The 17140-nt window shown below is 44.3% G+C and overlaps 1 protein-coding gene across 2 annotated transcripts in view; it reads right to left on the reverse strand.

Moving 5' to 3' along the window:
• Nucleotides 1-16810, reverse strand: part of pcdh7b (protocadherin 7b) — a 108360-nt gene extending 91550 nt beyond the window's left edge. For both annotated transcript variants that reach the window (XR_006093694.1, XM_042402401.1), the window contains exon 1: nucleotides 12824-16810. Coding sequence is in view for 1 of the 2 variants with exons in the window: in XM_042402401.1 (XP_042258335.1) it covers nucleotides 12824-15892 (3069 nt within the window). In the remaining variant the exon portion in view is untranslated. The remainder of the gene's footprint in view (nucleotides 1-12823) is intronic.
• Between the last annotated feature and the right edge of the window lie 330 nt (nucleotides 16811-17140).

Here is a 17140-nt window from a genome sequence, read left to right on the forward strand (position 1 = left end):
GCTGAAGAAGGATCAACAGCTAACGATGTGGCACTCAAGGCACCATTTTGGGAAAGTAACAAAAGCAAACACACCTAAGGCGGGTTTTATGGACTCTAAGCCTTAAATAACCACGTCCGCTAAGCTGGAAGAACAGAGGAGGGGGAGGATAGGAGTGTGAGAATGAGAGAGAGAGAGAGAGAGCAAAACGCAGGGAGATGGAGGAGGGTACGTTGGTGAGAGAATGGAGTGTTAAAACAGAGATGATGAGAAGCGGAGAGAAAAAGCCAGCTTTGAGGGGCAGATGATGAGGCTGACAGCAAGCGGTGGGAGGGAGGGAAGGAGGAAGGGAGGAGGGGGGGGGGGGGCGAAAGAACACGTATTCTTGACAGAAGCAACATGGCAGAATCACACAGCTATTTTTCATTCACACTCCTCTGCATTCGCACATGATTCCAAAGGTACCCAAGCCCCAAGGAAGCCTTCCAGCAAACACTGTTTGCCAATTTTTCAAACCTGTCACTCCCTTTCGGTGTATCAGCTTGTGCTGCACAAAGGGGCCTCCTCCCGGTGCTGTCGCAATTGTTGTTGTCATTGTGCTGATGCAAGGTAAACACGTGAGGCAGTGTCGTCCATTTCCCCCCACAATGCATCACTCTGCAGATCACACTGTACGGTGACAAACGTTACAGTGGGTGGGACGGTGAATGTTTTCTTCTTTCTTTTTTTTTTTTTTAGCATCCGCATTTTGACAGCACACAATATCCGTGTAGCGTATTTCAGTGGGTGTTGAAAAATCACATGAATGCCTGAAAATATGACTTGTGTAAATAAGCGGCGATGGTTTGAGCAATACATAAGGAAAAGGACATGGAAATTGTACACATTGCCTTGTCAGTTCAACAGTGGCAGTTTGAAGTGCTGCCGCTTGTTTGGTAATCCACATCATTTTTTTTCTTCTGTCTTCCTCAGTCTCAACCTTTTTATACCTTCTGGATGTTAATAAAAACAGCACAGTCTCAGACGCCTTCTCGCCTAAAGTGAACTTACTCGCAAAGCCGTAAAAAACAGATCTGGTCACTGCAGGCAGGTAGATCAAATTTAGTCAGTAGAAAGCATTAGTTTGCTGGATGCCAGAGGAACATGTATCCCAAATGCACACACACACTTTTTTTTTTTTTTCTCTCTCCCTCCCTCTCCCTTTATCACACACACAGAGGTACAGTAAACACCATTCACTGCCCACAGTGTTCATTTTCAGCTTTGACACAAAGTCTAAAGAGAAGACGAGGTTAGTAATCAAAAAGGAGCCGCTGTGACTTCCTAAAGGCAGCCTTCCCCTGCTTCAGACCGACGTGGGGAGTATTATTTTAAAGAATGTTCTTTAGGCTTCTACTGAGGCCTTGTGATGCCTTTTGAAGCTCACTTGATTCTACTTCATATATGCTAGGTTAACATTTTATGTTTGATTAAAACTTGTAGGAAGAATTGATATCCTTGAGCATGACATTTGGAATCCTACCTGTTAATACCGCATAAGGGCGTGACCTAATTCCCTTAGATGAGGAAATGCAAGGGTAAAAAAAACAAAAAAGGTTAGTGTTTATTATCATAAAGGTGTGTAAATACTCACAGTTAACATGTTAAGTCACCTCAGGCAGTCTCCAGGGCATTACTGCGGCAACTTACAATCAGTCACATTCATGTCATCACGCAAGAGAAGCCCCACTTCATTAGGCCACATGCGTGCCAAGAGTCATTAGAGTGAAGAGACGCTCTCGAGTTAGATTTTGCACACACACATTCGCACGCGGCGACACAAACACACACTTCTCGGAGTTCATTCCTGTCAATCAAGATCCTAGTTTTAAGCTGCGGGGCTGATTGGTTGCCTGCGTACCTTTTAAATATTTTAAATATGATAGGAGGGCTTTACATTTCGCTGCTTTCAAATCTAGGCACACACGCACTTGGTCATTGGGTCTATTCCTTATGCATAGGCATTTACTGTATTTATTCAACATTCCTCCTTTTTGATCCCTGACACCAGTTCCTTTAATCTGTATGAATGAATTCATTGCTATTCAGCCGTCATGCTCTTCAGATATGGGATGAAATATAGAGGACTTGTTTCATCTGTCTTTAAGATTCATGGCTATTTGATACTCTGGAATATTTGAAAACACCAGATTCCTACGTGGCACATCACATCAATAATAGACTTGACCTTGCGAAGCATGTCTTTTCACCAAAGGAGTGCACGTGTGACTCAAATCTCTTTTAAATCCTTTTATTTAACTGCATCAAGCTCATTTTTCTCTCATGGCTCAAGGAATATGATGCTCAATATTGTATTCAGAGGCTTTTTATTCAAGTTTCACAATGCCATGTTTTCCAGGCGGGAAGAGGAAATGGTTAACCGGGCAACTGAACCAAGCTTGAGGTGATGCCAAAATACTGGCCTTGAGTTAAAGAGCAAAGTCTTGTGCAGTCACTGATGTTCTCTCACTGTCTAATTTGATCTCATGAATCAAGAACTCAAAGTGGGGTGGGCTGTAAATTACGGGTCCCTGAGGAGCTGTGACACACGGAAGAGATGAGCCCATTGTAGTAAAGCTACCGCTGCCAATTTAGTGTTCGGGGACCTTTATCTTTGAAATGCTCTCCACATCCCCAGGTGGCTTTATCAAAAGAGTTTAGTGGAACATGACGTTCCCACGCCTCATCCAACTCTGGGCCAATGTTGTTAGAATACCGTGACTTTTTTTTTTGGGGAGGACGTTGCCCCTAAGCTCCGCTTTTGGCAGCGATGTGTCTGAATTACTGGGTACAAGCAAGATGAGAGAGCAGTGAAAACCTTTTTTTTTAAAAAAAAAACTCCAGGCATATAGCCATGGGAGAAGTTGCAGTGGATGGGGGAGAGTGTGGGGGAGGTATATTGCCATAGTAACAATGGATAGCCCACCAAGGATTCCTGAGCAAACACAGGCATACGGTTTAAACAGCGACTGAGGACCCTCGCCAGTATGCCTTCTTGTTCAAACAAAATCATGCTGGCACAGATAACGCTGGCATTTTAAACATAAATTACAAGGTCTCCAATTGTCATGTCATGTCCCCAATTCACTGAGAGAAGAGGCTGCCTCGGCAAAGAAAAGCTTATTCAAAGAGATTCAAAAGAGTAGACACACACATGCACACACCCAGACGTAAATCTTTCAAATGTGCAGAGGAAGGAAAGGGAGGTAAGAAGGGTTTGCATGTTAAGCACATTTGCGTTGACATCAAACGATGGCCCGCAATTGGCTTCATGGGGGAAAGTAATCTGCACTACTCAAACATTTGCCGCAGCACCCGCAGAATTCTGATGGTGATTAAACAGAAAGTAACTGTCTTCCCTCTCCGAGTCCGGCTGGGGATCTCCACGACACACTCGTAAATGTCACCCATGTAGGCACTTAGCTGCTTGTCAAAGTCGCTATGAGCTCCCCTCATGTCACCAGTTCATAAGAGCTCTTCACTCTGTGATAGGCTTCCTTTATGCACTTATGTTCCCAGCAGTTTGCCTCCATCCAATGAAGTCTGTTATTAATATATCATTACGGACAGATTAAATGTGATGAATCTGACGTTAAGTGAAGCTTATTAAGCAAAGGCTGGGTTTGAAATAAAGTTGAGGTAAAATATGAAAAACCTGCTTGTGTTTAAGCAGGTTTGTTTACCATTATTCTAATCATTTTACCGCCCCCGGACATGTCATTTTGATTGATATCCTTGCCTTTCCCCCAATCCCAGACCTCATCAACCTAGAACCGAACTGCAACAAATGTAACAACGTTCCCTATTTTCCCCGCCTCTGTGGGCTAGCTCCCCCTCAAGGCACTTCTCACCACTGAATCCACTCTGTAATTTACAATTGGCTATTGTGTCCCAAGTGTTGCGTTGGACCAAGTCAGGGTAAATGAAGCATGTCAAAGACCAGTCTTTCAGTCTTGATTACATCCCCCCCTTCCTCCCGTTTCTCTCCGTCCATAATTGCAGCAAACTGAGTAAAAGCCATAGCTGAGAACATGCTATTATTCAAGCACCTGAGTGCTCATTCACAAACCAAAATGGCCGACGTGTTCTTCGCCAGTGGCCAGTTTGATTGACTATTTGTAGTTGTTACTAAGAACATTGTTGCTGGGGAGGGAGAGAGAGAAATAAAGAGGAGGACTCCATCTCCTCAGATACTGCGAGGGGGAAAAAGGGAGTAAAAGGTGAAACTGAAACTAGATAAACAAGCTATAGAGGAGCATCCCAGTAACCGAACACCACACATGACACTCAACCGCAGCATCCCATGCTCGATTCCTGCCGGGTACCCTTACCCATACCCATCTCCCTCTCCCCTTGCTTCCTGTCTGCCTCCTCACTGCCCACCATCCAATAAAGGCATAAATGCTAAAAAAAAAAAATCTTTAAAAAACAAAAAAAAAACAGGCTGTAGGGTAAGGTGTCGTAAATCAATACCTGAAACCATATTAAATGTCTGGAGCTCCACAATTCGCAGAAGAATTTGTCTGACTAAAGCCAGCATTACAGTCATCTCCACTTTATATTGCAGTTTCCAACAGGGCCGGCCTATGGGAATATACAGCATGTGTCAAACCTTATACAGTTTATTCTGGCAGCATAATATAGAGTTGTACTATGGAAGAAAACTTTTTTTTTATTTATCATAACAAGTTTCTTAACCAGTATTTAGTCTAAAAATCACATTTTTCTTCAGAGGGTCACGTATCATCAGGCTAAGTATGATCAATTTTTGCTAATAAAGTTATACTTGTTCTAATTTTCATTATTAATCTAATCGATTGAGTAATCATATCAGCTCTAAGTATTATCAAATATTATAAAGATAAACAATTTGCAGCACAGAACAAAAGATTGTCTCAACTTCCTGTTTATCCCCCATATACTGTCAGCGCACATCTGTCAACATCTGCCTCACGGTGATCGCAAACTAACACCGATGCTGTAGCTTATTCACATTTTAATTTAATCCTACATCTCTGTATGCAGCACAGCTAAAAGAGCAAGCGAAGGAAAAGTACACACCAAGAAAGAAGGCAAATTGAAAAATTTGCATTTTCAAAAAAAAAAAAAAAAAAAAGGTGACTGGACTTCATATTTCAGTTGATTTGATAGCAGCTACCTTGCGAGGCCGCTCGTAATTCCAGCTGCCCCGTGACCTTCATTCTTCAGCAGGCAGGCAGACTCTTCCAGCCTCTGACAAGATTTATCGGGGCTGGCTAATAGCCTGCTCTCTGCCAGGTAAGGCCTCATCGATACAGGGGCTTCTCCTGCCCCTGCAAGTGCTTTGCTAATGAATATTTCAGCTTCTTTTTTTTTTTTTTGCACACATCTACAAGTTTAATACAGGTGCTATGTGCATGTCTATATTGAATAAGGTTAAAGTACACATTCTTAGTCATTCTTAGCTCAGCTGGGGCAACGGAGCTCCAAGTGCCTTGCTGGAGGATGGTTACTGAGAGTCAAGAGGTGATGTCACATCATCCGCCCAGACTACCCGAGCATGTTGCGGGTTTTTAGCAGGTGAAAATAAAGTATTGCTCTAGCCTACAGGCTCCATCTGCCTCTGCACGCATGTGTGTAGAGAGTATATGTAATAACCAGACACACATACAAATATAATGAACTGCATTCCTTGGGTAAACACAGCGGCAGTGGCACACAAACACACACACACACACAGGATATTGAAACCCTCTCAGGCATGTCGCCTGCGCGCGTGTGCCTGGCGTGCAGGATGATGGAGAGGCTGAACTGTGGAGGCCCCGTTTGCTCTCTTCTCTAGCCCTCACAAGATACACACACACACACACACACACACACACACACACACAGTCATACTGTACACCCACACACTTTATCACACCCTTACACATGCACACACACACATCCACACAGTGAGTGTACCCGCTGAGTACACATGCACAAACTTTCACACAGGTCCCCCCAGGCTTTGATGGATGGTCGGTGAGTGCTCTACCTCCTGTTTCATACACATATAATCTCATTTGGGGGCTACATGGTGGGAGCTGCACCAAAACAGGGCTAATAGAAGCAGTCAAGCTGTCCTATTCCTCCCCTTCCCAAGTCAAGTCATATCCATTATACTCTGCTGCTTAGCAAATATGTATGACTGCAGCCTGTTAATAAAAAGCTGTATCCTTTTGTACAAGAAAAAAAAAAAAAAACACAAAGTTTTCAGATGCATTATTTATCCATGACTATTCTTAATGTGTCTTACGCAGGCAGGAGATCTCAGCGCGTCTTAATATTTCAGCAGTTTCTCAATACAAAAGAGGACGGGAGGAAGTGTGTGGGAAGAGAGATGGAGATAGAGATAGAACAGGTGCATGTCACAGCCTTAAAAAAAAAAAAAATCAATGTGAATCTGAACCTCAGGTGAAGGTTGTACTTATTAAATACGCTCCAATTACACTGTTAAACTTGTTAACTTTTCCCCTGTCAACACCATTTTGCGGACACACACACACACACCTACCCATCATCCTACCACCTCCGGTATCCTCGCTGTGTCCGTCCGGGAGAGACTACTTGTCAGTTAAAGTGTCTTTTTCTTCACCTGTCAGCTCTGCTTCATAAACAAGTTCACTTTGCACTGAGCAGCTTTACAGTTGGCTGCGAGAGCAAAAGGTGGCACTTAGGGGTAAATTATGGATCAATGGGTCTGGCTTTCATGGCTCTTATTCTCATTTCAATGAAGGCCGAGTGTGACAACATGGCTGGTGCCGGATGGGGTTTAAATCGTCGCCCCCTGACGGAGGTGAGGGGGTGGGGGGGGGGGCATGGGCCCTGCTGGCAGTTCCCTTGACACCTTGGGACCCATGTGAGCGCCGCTGACAGGGGAGTGATTCATCTGATTCATCACGATGTTTCCTCCGCAGCGAGGAAGAAACGGAGAGCAGGAGGCACGTAAACAAACACTAAACAGAAACTTTGATAGTCAGAGAATCTGGCAAATTATCACGAATGCAAAGAGCCTCTCTGCCACCTGTTTGAATCAGCATCAAGAGAGCGAATGGCCTGTGACCTTTTCTGCACGACAACAACAGCAAAGTCACATTATTATGGGACTGAGTCTGCCAGACATTTTTGCAATTTTGATGAGGTACAGTGTCACAGTAAACAAAACACTATTGTTTGCCTATTAGTCTCACAAACAACAAGCCTTAACGTCTGATCCGTGTTGTGATCCCGCTCGTCGACGGAGAACTATTCCCCTGGGTTGTACGGCAGTCGAGCTAAGTGATGTTCTCATTTAGCCGGTCCCAGCGTCTGCAGTCAATACAAGAGGACAGCTATAGAGAAAACAACAGGGCTAGCATAGCATATCATAGACCTTGGGAGCCTTGTAAAAGTCAATTTACTGTACAAACTCCTCCTAACAATTGCTGTGAAAAACAAGTCTGCAATATGGTGAGTATGCAATGATTGATAGTGCCACAGGAAAGGCAAATCTGCAAATATGAATCGGCTTTATCCTGGTGAGCCCTATCTAATGTGATCGCTGCCGAGTATGAAATGAAATTCCATTTTCGATGACATCAAATTGAAAGAAGCGGCGAGAAGAAGGTGGCATCCTCGACACTGCCACTTACAATCAGCGGCGTGGAGAGCAATCAAGGTGGCATGCGGCTTAAATTTCTTGTCTGTTTCTTCCCCTCGCTCCCTCCTTTCTCTGTCTTTCGGCATCTTATCATGACAAATGTTGCGGATGAGTCGGGGCTTCTTCGATCATGAGCATTTATTCTCATGTGAAGACAACTGAGCACACTGGCACATGTATTGTACGCGGAGAAGAGAGCCGGGAGATAAAGAAGAATGGAGAAAGAAGACAGAAATACAAATGAAGCAACACGTTCTATGGATTCCTCTATGAGTAAAGTATTAACACGTTATACAGAATAATATAGCACACACTGCCACTACCAGCTATAGAAATCTCTCTCTGACTTTCTCTCTCATTCTCCACCATTTCTGCCAGCGTATCAGGTAAGTCTAATCCTTAGATTAGTAATTGCTTTAGAGCGAATGCATTCAAATCACCAAACCAAATTATACCAGAAAATGCTGCCCGCTGCAATTTCATGAGTATTACTGTGCACTGTTACTGCTTCCATTTTCCTCTCGGAACATAAACAACAGAAGCCTGAGCAGCCATAGATTGAATTAAGCCATAATAGATCCAAAACAATTTAGATAGAATTAGCCACAGTTGGGGGTACACAGCACCGCACAAAGGACAAGTGCTAATAATAATATGGCAATAAACAAACCATCTTATTGCACATCATCTCATTTTTTACTAAACACAAGATTTCCAGATTGTCTTTTCCTCTGTTTTCAACTTTTTTTTCTCCCACCTTTGGCATTCTGAATTTCTGTGAAGTTTCCATAACATTTTTTTATATATATATATTTTATTCTTCTCATATGATAATCCACTAATTACCTACGTAACCTCATGTCTCACAACTGAGACTTTTGCGACTGACTGTCTAGGTAAACGGATTCAAATTTAATGTTAATGAAGAGAAAGTTTTACAATTCCGGTGCTACGGCTGCTTTCTTCAACAATAAGCTGACCTGTATCAGCAACCGTGGGAGGGGTGGGGGGATGGCCAAATACTTTAAAGCTCCTGTGGAGCCTCTTATCAAGTAATTACCTTATTGAGCTCAATGAGTTACTGACTGCCTCAATGGTTTCACAGATAAAATCATGCGAGAGCCGACAGGGGAGTTTGGTGCCTGCAAAACACAAGTGGTGATGGAAGGAAAAAAAAAAAAAAAAAACACATCGATGCGGACTGAATCTTACATGCAGGCGTTCGTATTAAACTGATGACACTTGAAACTGCAGGGTCACTGGGGCTTTGAAGTTCTCAATTAGGGCAGTTGTGGGTTTTCATAGGTGTTTAGGCAGCTACATTTTGTAGGTTAAAACAAATGCGGCCAGAGGCAAAGTACTACATTTCCATATTGGTTTCCTGATCTGCCTGGAGCCTGAAGGGCAATCACTTCCTATGTTTTGGCTACAAACACCATTCAGGTGACCTCCATTTGCATGTTGATATTGTTTGTCCTACGTGAGTGCGGCAGGGTGAGGATTTGCCCTATGCAAATCAGATGCTCCGCAGCCGTATTCGGCTGGTGCTGGAGAGGTGGCAGCTCAAGAAGGCACAGGAGAACAGCTGGCCAGAGCACGGGAGGTGAGCACTGGGGGCGGGTTAAGGGCAATGTCCAGTTATGCTTGCTGCATTAGCCCCGAGGCAAAATAACCTGGTATAAGTTTATAGAAGGGGGCTTTACCTACCCTGAGGGGCTACGCTGCGAGAGCAAGAGAATACAAGCTGCTCTGGCTCACCACTGATTAAAAGTGATCCACCTGGGCACGAGTGGCTCTTTGAAGTGCAATGATAAAACAAAAGCTGATGGCTTGTGCTAATTCGATGGCTAAGTGATTTCATTCCTCACCACATTACTGCTGCGTAGCATTATTTTTTGGCACAGGGTAGAACAGAAACTACTGCCAGAAGTGATAAAGTTAAGTGTTCTGTTAAGTGCATGCACTACTCATCAGCCTTCAGATGTAAGGATTGGACACAGGTATGTAAGGAGTGTGGCATAATGCTGCAGGCGCATGCAGCAAAAGACAGGGGAAAAATATGAACTATACAAGCCGCAATCAATGGACTTACAAGAAGAGATGAAATGTCAGGTCTGTCGCCCCTCCTGTTCAAGCCCTCAACAGCTGCTGGGTGACATGCCGGCATCTCCCTCACAGTTAGTTCAGCTTAATGACTGTTAAAACGTCTGATTGGCTAAAAAGAAAGACAAGCCTCACCGATAAACTCCCTCAGTTGCCTAGTTACCTGCTGAGCAGGTTACCTGCGCAGTTATCGTAAGATTAGGTAGGCGAGGATAGAGTAAGACGGAACCCGATACCTCAGAGATTACAGTCAATGGTCAGTACTATTCTCTCTCTCCCCCTCCCTGTCTTTCTCTCTATCTTTCCACCCGACCCCAAGTCCCTGTGAAACAGTAGGGACCATTCTTTATACCACTAACAGGGCCGTCTTTCTTGTGCCTGTCTCTATCTCTTCCCACAGAAGGACAAAAAGAGAGGGAGTGGTAAAAGAGAAGGGTTTGTGGGTGACAGCGTGTATGTGCTTGTTGTGTGTGATGGAAACACACCCAAAGCTTACCATAAATCTTAACTATACACAACTTAAAGGGTTTCAACCTCATTTGTGGCCAAATGTGATAAAAGGGGAACAATTTAAATATAAACTCAGTCATATGAATAAATCTCATGAATGTAGAAGAGTAATACCTTCTCCTCTCAAAGCAATATAATGTTAATGGTATTTAAATTGCCACAGGGATACACAAGTGAATATTCCTAATGAAACCCACACACGCATCTGACTTGCTTCATTCTGTGACGTCATAATTTTCTACCACCGATCCAAATTTTCCCTTAACTGAGGCACATAAGTGTCCTTGAGTGTTTTATTATGTCTTTAGCTGTGGAGGCCTTTACCTGACAACAGAATATTTTTAGATGCAGCGTCCCTAAAATCAAGAGCATGACCACATCACTCGGCTACTTAATCTAATATAAAGGTGGCTGTTTAATGCCATAATAGGAGCGCACACCTTCTATTCAATTAGCTCTCTTTTGTAGCCATTAATTTGGGCCTATTCACCCCAACTGAATGTACCTAAAGTAAAAGAGTATTTACTGAGCCCATGGGATATAAAAGGCAATTTTAATAGCTGCTCTCTGTTGTATATTAAATACAGGCTACACCACACAATAAACATGAATGATATCACCCAGTAGGCGACTAAACACTTTCTCTACAATTTAAATATCCAAACTAGTAAATGCCAAAGAATCAGAAGAAAATTATCTGTGTGCATTACGGTCAGTGCATATTTGGTTTTGTTCAAGACACTGTATCATAACAAATGCACAGTCCATAAAAGTTACCGCAGCATTATTGTAGAGAGTAAATAAATAATTATATAAGTGGAGCATAGTGACACACAATACATGCTGCTGCCGCAGCAGCAAATAGAGTGCCCTTTTAATTATGCAGGAGACATCCGAAAGCAACAGCACTCCTCACACTCTGGGAAGCAACTCAGTGAATACACCATATTAGAGGCTGTTAGAGACAGAGCAGGGGAAGAAAAGGGAGAGAAGTAAAGGGGAGTGAAATGATTTGAGAGAAGAAACAGCAAGAGGGAGGGGAAGTGGGATATAGAGAGATGAGAGTGAAGATTAAAAAAGAAACCACTGCGAGAAAAAAGGCAAGGCACAGTGCACCATTGTAAGGGTTATGATGTGGCAACGGCTGAAAAACGGAGAGAGAAAAAGAATACAGGGGTAAAACAGACAGCATGGGTGGATGCAAGGCAAGTAAGGATGTACGACAAAGGGCCAAAGAAGAATTTGAGGGGGAAAAGGCGACTGTGGGCGTAGAATATAAAAACATGAAACAAGAGATATGTGGAGGAAGAGAAGGAGGAAAACAAAAACAGAAACAATCCAGCTATGTTCTGAGGGAGTGCAGCACTCCAGAATTCTAAAGGAGTAGCTGCTGACACCAAGTAAAAGAAAGATCAATAATTAATTAGACTGCCAGAGAAAACACACAAAAAAAATAGTGTTCTTTTTCCTGTAAACGCAAATCAGCCGACTTCATAATGTATTAACTTTGTTTCACCGCTGTTGCACCTAACAGTGCAAAAACAGCCAAAAAATATAAAGACTGAACTGATAAAAGCATGCATTTCCTAGAATTTAAATATCACATCATGCCACCTACACCCTTTTCCTGCACTGCAAATGGTAGAAAACAGTTACTGAGAGGAAAAAAAAGTCAGAAAAGCAAGAACAGACGGGAGGTAAGACTAGCTGGAGGTAAAATAGAGGGGAAGGGAAGAAAAGCGAGTAGAAGATGGCAGACGTTTTTATATGAGGAAAAGGATAAAGGAGCAAAAAGAAACAGACACAATATGGGAGGTGATATAAAAATGTCCTTTTTCACTGCTAGGTCAATGAATTGAAGCAGACCCTGAAGTGCAGAGGAATGTTAATATGACCTCCTGGGCAGATGTTCCTACTTAAGCCGAGACTGTAAAACTGACTCACAAACCTTACAAAGCCATGTTTGTGCTGCATTCAACCTAAATCTACCTTTCTATACTGTCCGCTTTTGTTTTTTTTCTCCCCCCCTTTCACAAGAAGAAAAGGTAGCCTTGTCACAGACAGAGGGCAGGGCAGGGCTTGACATAGCCAAGGGGAGTGTAGCCAGCCCCTGCAATGCCCCCCTCTGGGATAAAATAACTGCAAACCAAACCCTTATGTGAGCTGTCTACAACACTCTGACACATATTGGCCAAGGTTAGTAGTTGTGACACCCTTGACGGCAAAGGCACCTCAACACAGGCCGTGATAAAAGTGAAAAAGTTGGACATGTTTGGTCGAGTTGTAACAATACCCTTTCCTAAGCTAATCTAAACCTTTCTCTTCTGTTTCAATATTACATGTGAATGGCACTCCAAACCAAAACAGATCAATACCGCTAACTTGACACACATTAGCACCATAAAGGCAACAAGACTACTGAGGCTAGCCCTGTCAGAAAGCATTATGGTAGAGAGAACACTAAGAGGAAGAAACAGAAGACATTTAAGAGTAGTGGAGGGAAAAAAAGAACATGGAGACGTGTCTTCTTACCTGTTTGTTGTACTTGTTGATAGTTTGACTGCTATATTCAGAGCAGTGGTCAGATCCAAGGGAAATGTTATCTCCGGTGCCAACAAAGGTATTGGCAGGGGGCAGGTCTTGAACTGCCTGGTGCTTTTTACCAGCTGTTGGTGATTGTGGGTGAAGCTGGACAGTAGGGAGTGGTGAACTGGACTTGTAGTGCCGGGCCAGATCTGGGCTCCCCGGCCCTCCATTGACTGAGCGGTACCGGCCCATGCCAGGACTGTCCGACAGCTTCTCGTTGACACCGTCGTAGCGCTGGCCGTTGGGTTTGGAGGCCTCTACGGTGACAATGCTACTGTAGAGTGGTTGTTTGGATTTCTGTTTCTTCTTATCTTTCTTGGGTTTCTTGGATTTGTCGTGTTGCTGGGGTGTGAAGAAATCTTCATGATCCTTCTTGCCGGCCTCATAGCCATTCTTATTCTTGGGGCGGCAGTAACGGGCCATGACGACAACAAGAATAATGAGAATAACTGTCATGATGCCCGAAACTACTCCGATTACAATGCTTAGCCGCTGTTTGCTTAGATCATAATTGGGGTCACCAGCAATGTTGGTATTGAGAGATGTGCTCAGGCTCTTTGCCACCTGGGCTTCCACAACTGTGGAATTGGACAGAGTCTCATTAACATACACATGAACCAGTGTGGTGGTGCTTTGGGAAGGCAGCCCACTGTCATTCACCTGGATCACAAGTCTATGGAGGCCATAATGCTTCTGTTCCAGCTTCCCCACCAGTGAAATGACCCCAGTGACCCCATGAATCTCAAACAGCTTGAAGGGGTTTCCACCAATGATGCTGTAGTTCAGGTCTGCATTGATGCCGGTGTCGGTATCAGTGGCTATGACAGTTCTAACTACTGTTCTGATGTTACTGGAGGGCGGAAGAAGAGTGTAGGAACTGTTTATTGGGTAGGTAACTGTTGGTGCATTGTCATTTTCATCCATGACAAAAAGCGAAACAGTGGCGGTGGCTGATCTGGGTGGGTCACCCCCATCCACAGCTTTGACACGGAACGTGTATGTAGTTTTCTGCTCTCTGTCAAAGGACAGAGTGGAGAAAATAGTTCCAGTGTCATTCTCGATTGAAAAGATGTCCTCTTCTTCCTCAATGAAAAGACTCATCTCTGCATTTTGGCCTTTATCTGCATCAATGACTGTAACCATGCCAACTGGGCTGTTTGGCTCAAGGTTCTCTTTGACATAGAAGGTAAATACATCCTGCATGAACTTTGGTTCGTTGTCATTCTTATCGGCCACAAGGACAACCACTGTCGCAGAGCCCTGTAGGGTGTTTATACCCTTATCTTTGGCTATCACTTTGAATTCATAGCGCTCTGTTTGCTCTCTATCCAGAATGGTGTTTACTCGGATGTCTCCACTGTCTGCATCGATAGAGAAAATCCCATTCACTGATGAGTCTAGGGAATAGGCTATTTCAGCATTCTTCCCACTATCTGCGTCAATGGCCACCACTGTTGTCACCCTCTCGCCAGGGGCATTGTTTTCTGGAAATGACACCTCTACTACATTCTGGCTGAAGATAGGAGGGTTGTCGTTAGTGTCGCCCACTTTGACGATAAGAGAGTTATTACTTGCCAGACTGGGGCTTCCAGAGTCCACAGCCACTATGACCACATTGTATTCCTGTATGGCCTCATAGTCCAGCGGTGCAGATGTGTGGAGGAAATATTTCTTTTTATTCTGCTCACCCTCCATCTCACTGGCTGGTTTGAGCTGAAAGGGCACATCCCCTACCACTGTGCAGGTTACTATGCCATTTTCTCCCTGGTCGCGGTCTGACACCTGAACTAGGGCAATGGGTGTGTCCACCACCACATCCTCCGCCACATTGGCTATCCCATCTTTTAAGAAAATGCGTCCAATTTTTCGTATCTCAATAGCGGGCACATTGTCATTCTCATCCTTGATGTTCAACACCACGGTGGCCTTGTCCATTTTGGGTGGCTGGCCTCGGTCACGGGCCATTACCGTGAACCTCAGTTGGCTCACTTCTTCACGGTCAATGCGGTGCAACACACTCAGCCACCCTGTGCTCTCATCCAGCCTCAGCAGCCTCCTTACTGACTCTGTGGCTGCCCCAAACACATATTCTATTTGACCATTAACCCCCACGTCTGCATCAGCCGCTTTGAGCTGTAGTATGGGGGCGCCAGGGGAGCTGTTTTCTGGTAGGTCAGCTTCATACACACTCTTCTCAAACCGAGGGCTGTTGTCATTCACATCAGTGATCATCACCCTCAGAATGGCCTGGGAGGAGCGAGGGGGATCTCCTCCATCCCTAACACGCAGGGTGAGCTCATAGGAGTCTCTCTGTTCCCTATCAAGGGCCCCTTTAATGATGAGTTGAGGCTGCTTCTCTCCATCAGTGGTGTCAGCAACTTGCAGTTCAAAGACGCTGCTCCTGCTCGCGCCTTCCTCAAATCTCCTCTTCCCTGAGTATGAATCCCCAGAAGAGCGCCTTGAGTTCTCCCCATTGTCCTGAATAAGCTCATATCTCTCTATTCCATTTCTGCCAAAATCTCTGTCTGTGGCTGTGGGCAACAGATAAAGGGTTCCAATGGGTCTGTTTTCCTCCACAGACAGTGTCAGGACAGGGGAGGGGAAAGACGGAGTATTATCGTTTATATCTAATATGATGACTTTTCCCTCAAAGAGGTCTACCCAGCTCTGTGCCGGTCCAATCACTGACACTTCAAAATCTATAAAACACTCATTTTCATCAAATATCATTTGGCACTGCTGTAATTTTTCACGGTCTATCCTTCTCTCATTGGTGGTGAGCTCACCTGTTATGTTGTCTATTTTGAAAAAATCAGAGCCGGACTCGAGCGTAAATGTCACCTCACCGGACCCGGCAACAATGCCCAGGTCGGCCGCTACGTTCCCTACCCTGACATCGGCGGGTCCCTCCTCAGCCAAACGGTACCGGAGCACTTGCTTTGCAGCGGGCTGATGCACAAGCTGCAGGATGAGCATGCAATAGTACAAATAGTCCACTGCACCAGAAGTCATCATTGTTCCCCTCTGAAAATGTCCACTTAGATTTGAAAAATGTCACACGCAAAAAAAAGAATTTAATCACTATAGGAAAGTCCGAATGTGGAAATAAAATATCTTTTTTTCATTAAGAGCAAAGCCCCCTGTTTCGGGATGCGTGAGACTTCATCCTCCGGACGACTTCCTACATCGCTCCTGCTGCAGTGAAAAGCAGCAAGTGCACGGGCTTTCCTTTCTCCTCTGCTTTTCCTCCTCAAGCACTGGATTGTAAGTTGCTCTTTTCTTGATTTAGTAAAAAAACGCAGCGTTATCAAAAAACACAACGGAGAGGCTCCGTGCGCTCCGGACTGTGCCAAAAATATTTGAATTTCATGCGCGTAACAGCCAACACGTTATAGTCCGGACATCATATCACCAGAAAGTAAAATCAGTCCATGTAGCGCCGTTTTACTCACAGTTTGTGGTTAGAATCTCCTTTTTTGGGTGAGGCTGCAATATTCCTCTGTCCGGTGATATGTCCAGATATGTCAGAGGATCATTTAAATGCCCGCGCAGTTTCCAAACTCATACGGCGAGTATTGACTGTGCGGAGCCTTTCAAGTCTCCGTTCTTCAGGATGTGAATATGAGGCGAAATTACCTGTCCGGTTGCCTATTCAGCTCTCTTCCTCCAAGTCACTTGCATTCAGCAGACAGTATATAGTTCTCTCTCCTTTTGCGATCCAACTCCACAACGCACAAACGACTGAAAAATCAGGGGTTGTGTTAAACAGAAGAAGAAGAAAAAAAATCAAACGGAAATAAAAAATATAAAAAATGTAAATCCGACACAGTTTTTAGGAAACATTGGTTGAATTCCTCAGTGTGTCCAGCATATTCAGCCTGTTCCCTCACCTGCAGACGCGCCGCATGTGTTGGCAGCCCCTATCTGCAGCACTGTGAGAGGGATTCACAAATGATATTGCAGTCTCTCCCTCTCTCTCTTGCTCTCTCTCCTTCTCTCCACCCCCCTCCGGTTTCTTCTCCCCCAGCAGCGCACGTAAACAGGGTCGGACTTGGTCTTGATCGCCAGGTCTAGAGGCCAGCAGACAATATTTTGACGAAAGGGGACAGAGGAGGGGAGATGGCTTAATATGGTCTTTTTCACCAGGTATATTCTCGAAAAGCGTCTTGGCACTTTGTGAGCTTTGTTCGGCTCCTTCTATGTCTAATGCTTCTGCAGGCGATGCGAGGCGAGATATCCGATGAATCATAACTATTTTTATAT

This window comes from Thunnus maccoyii, chromosome 22 (genome assembly GCF_910596095.1).
Source record: "Thunnus maccoyii chromosome 22, fThuMac1.1, whole genome shotgun sequence".
Taxonomy (NCBI): Eukaryota; Metazoa; Chordata; class Actinopteri; order Scombriformes; family Scombridae; genus Thunnus; species Thunnus maccoyii.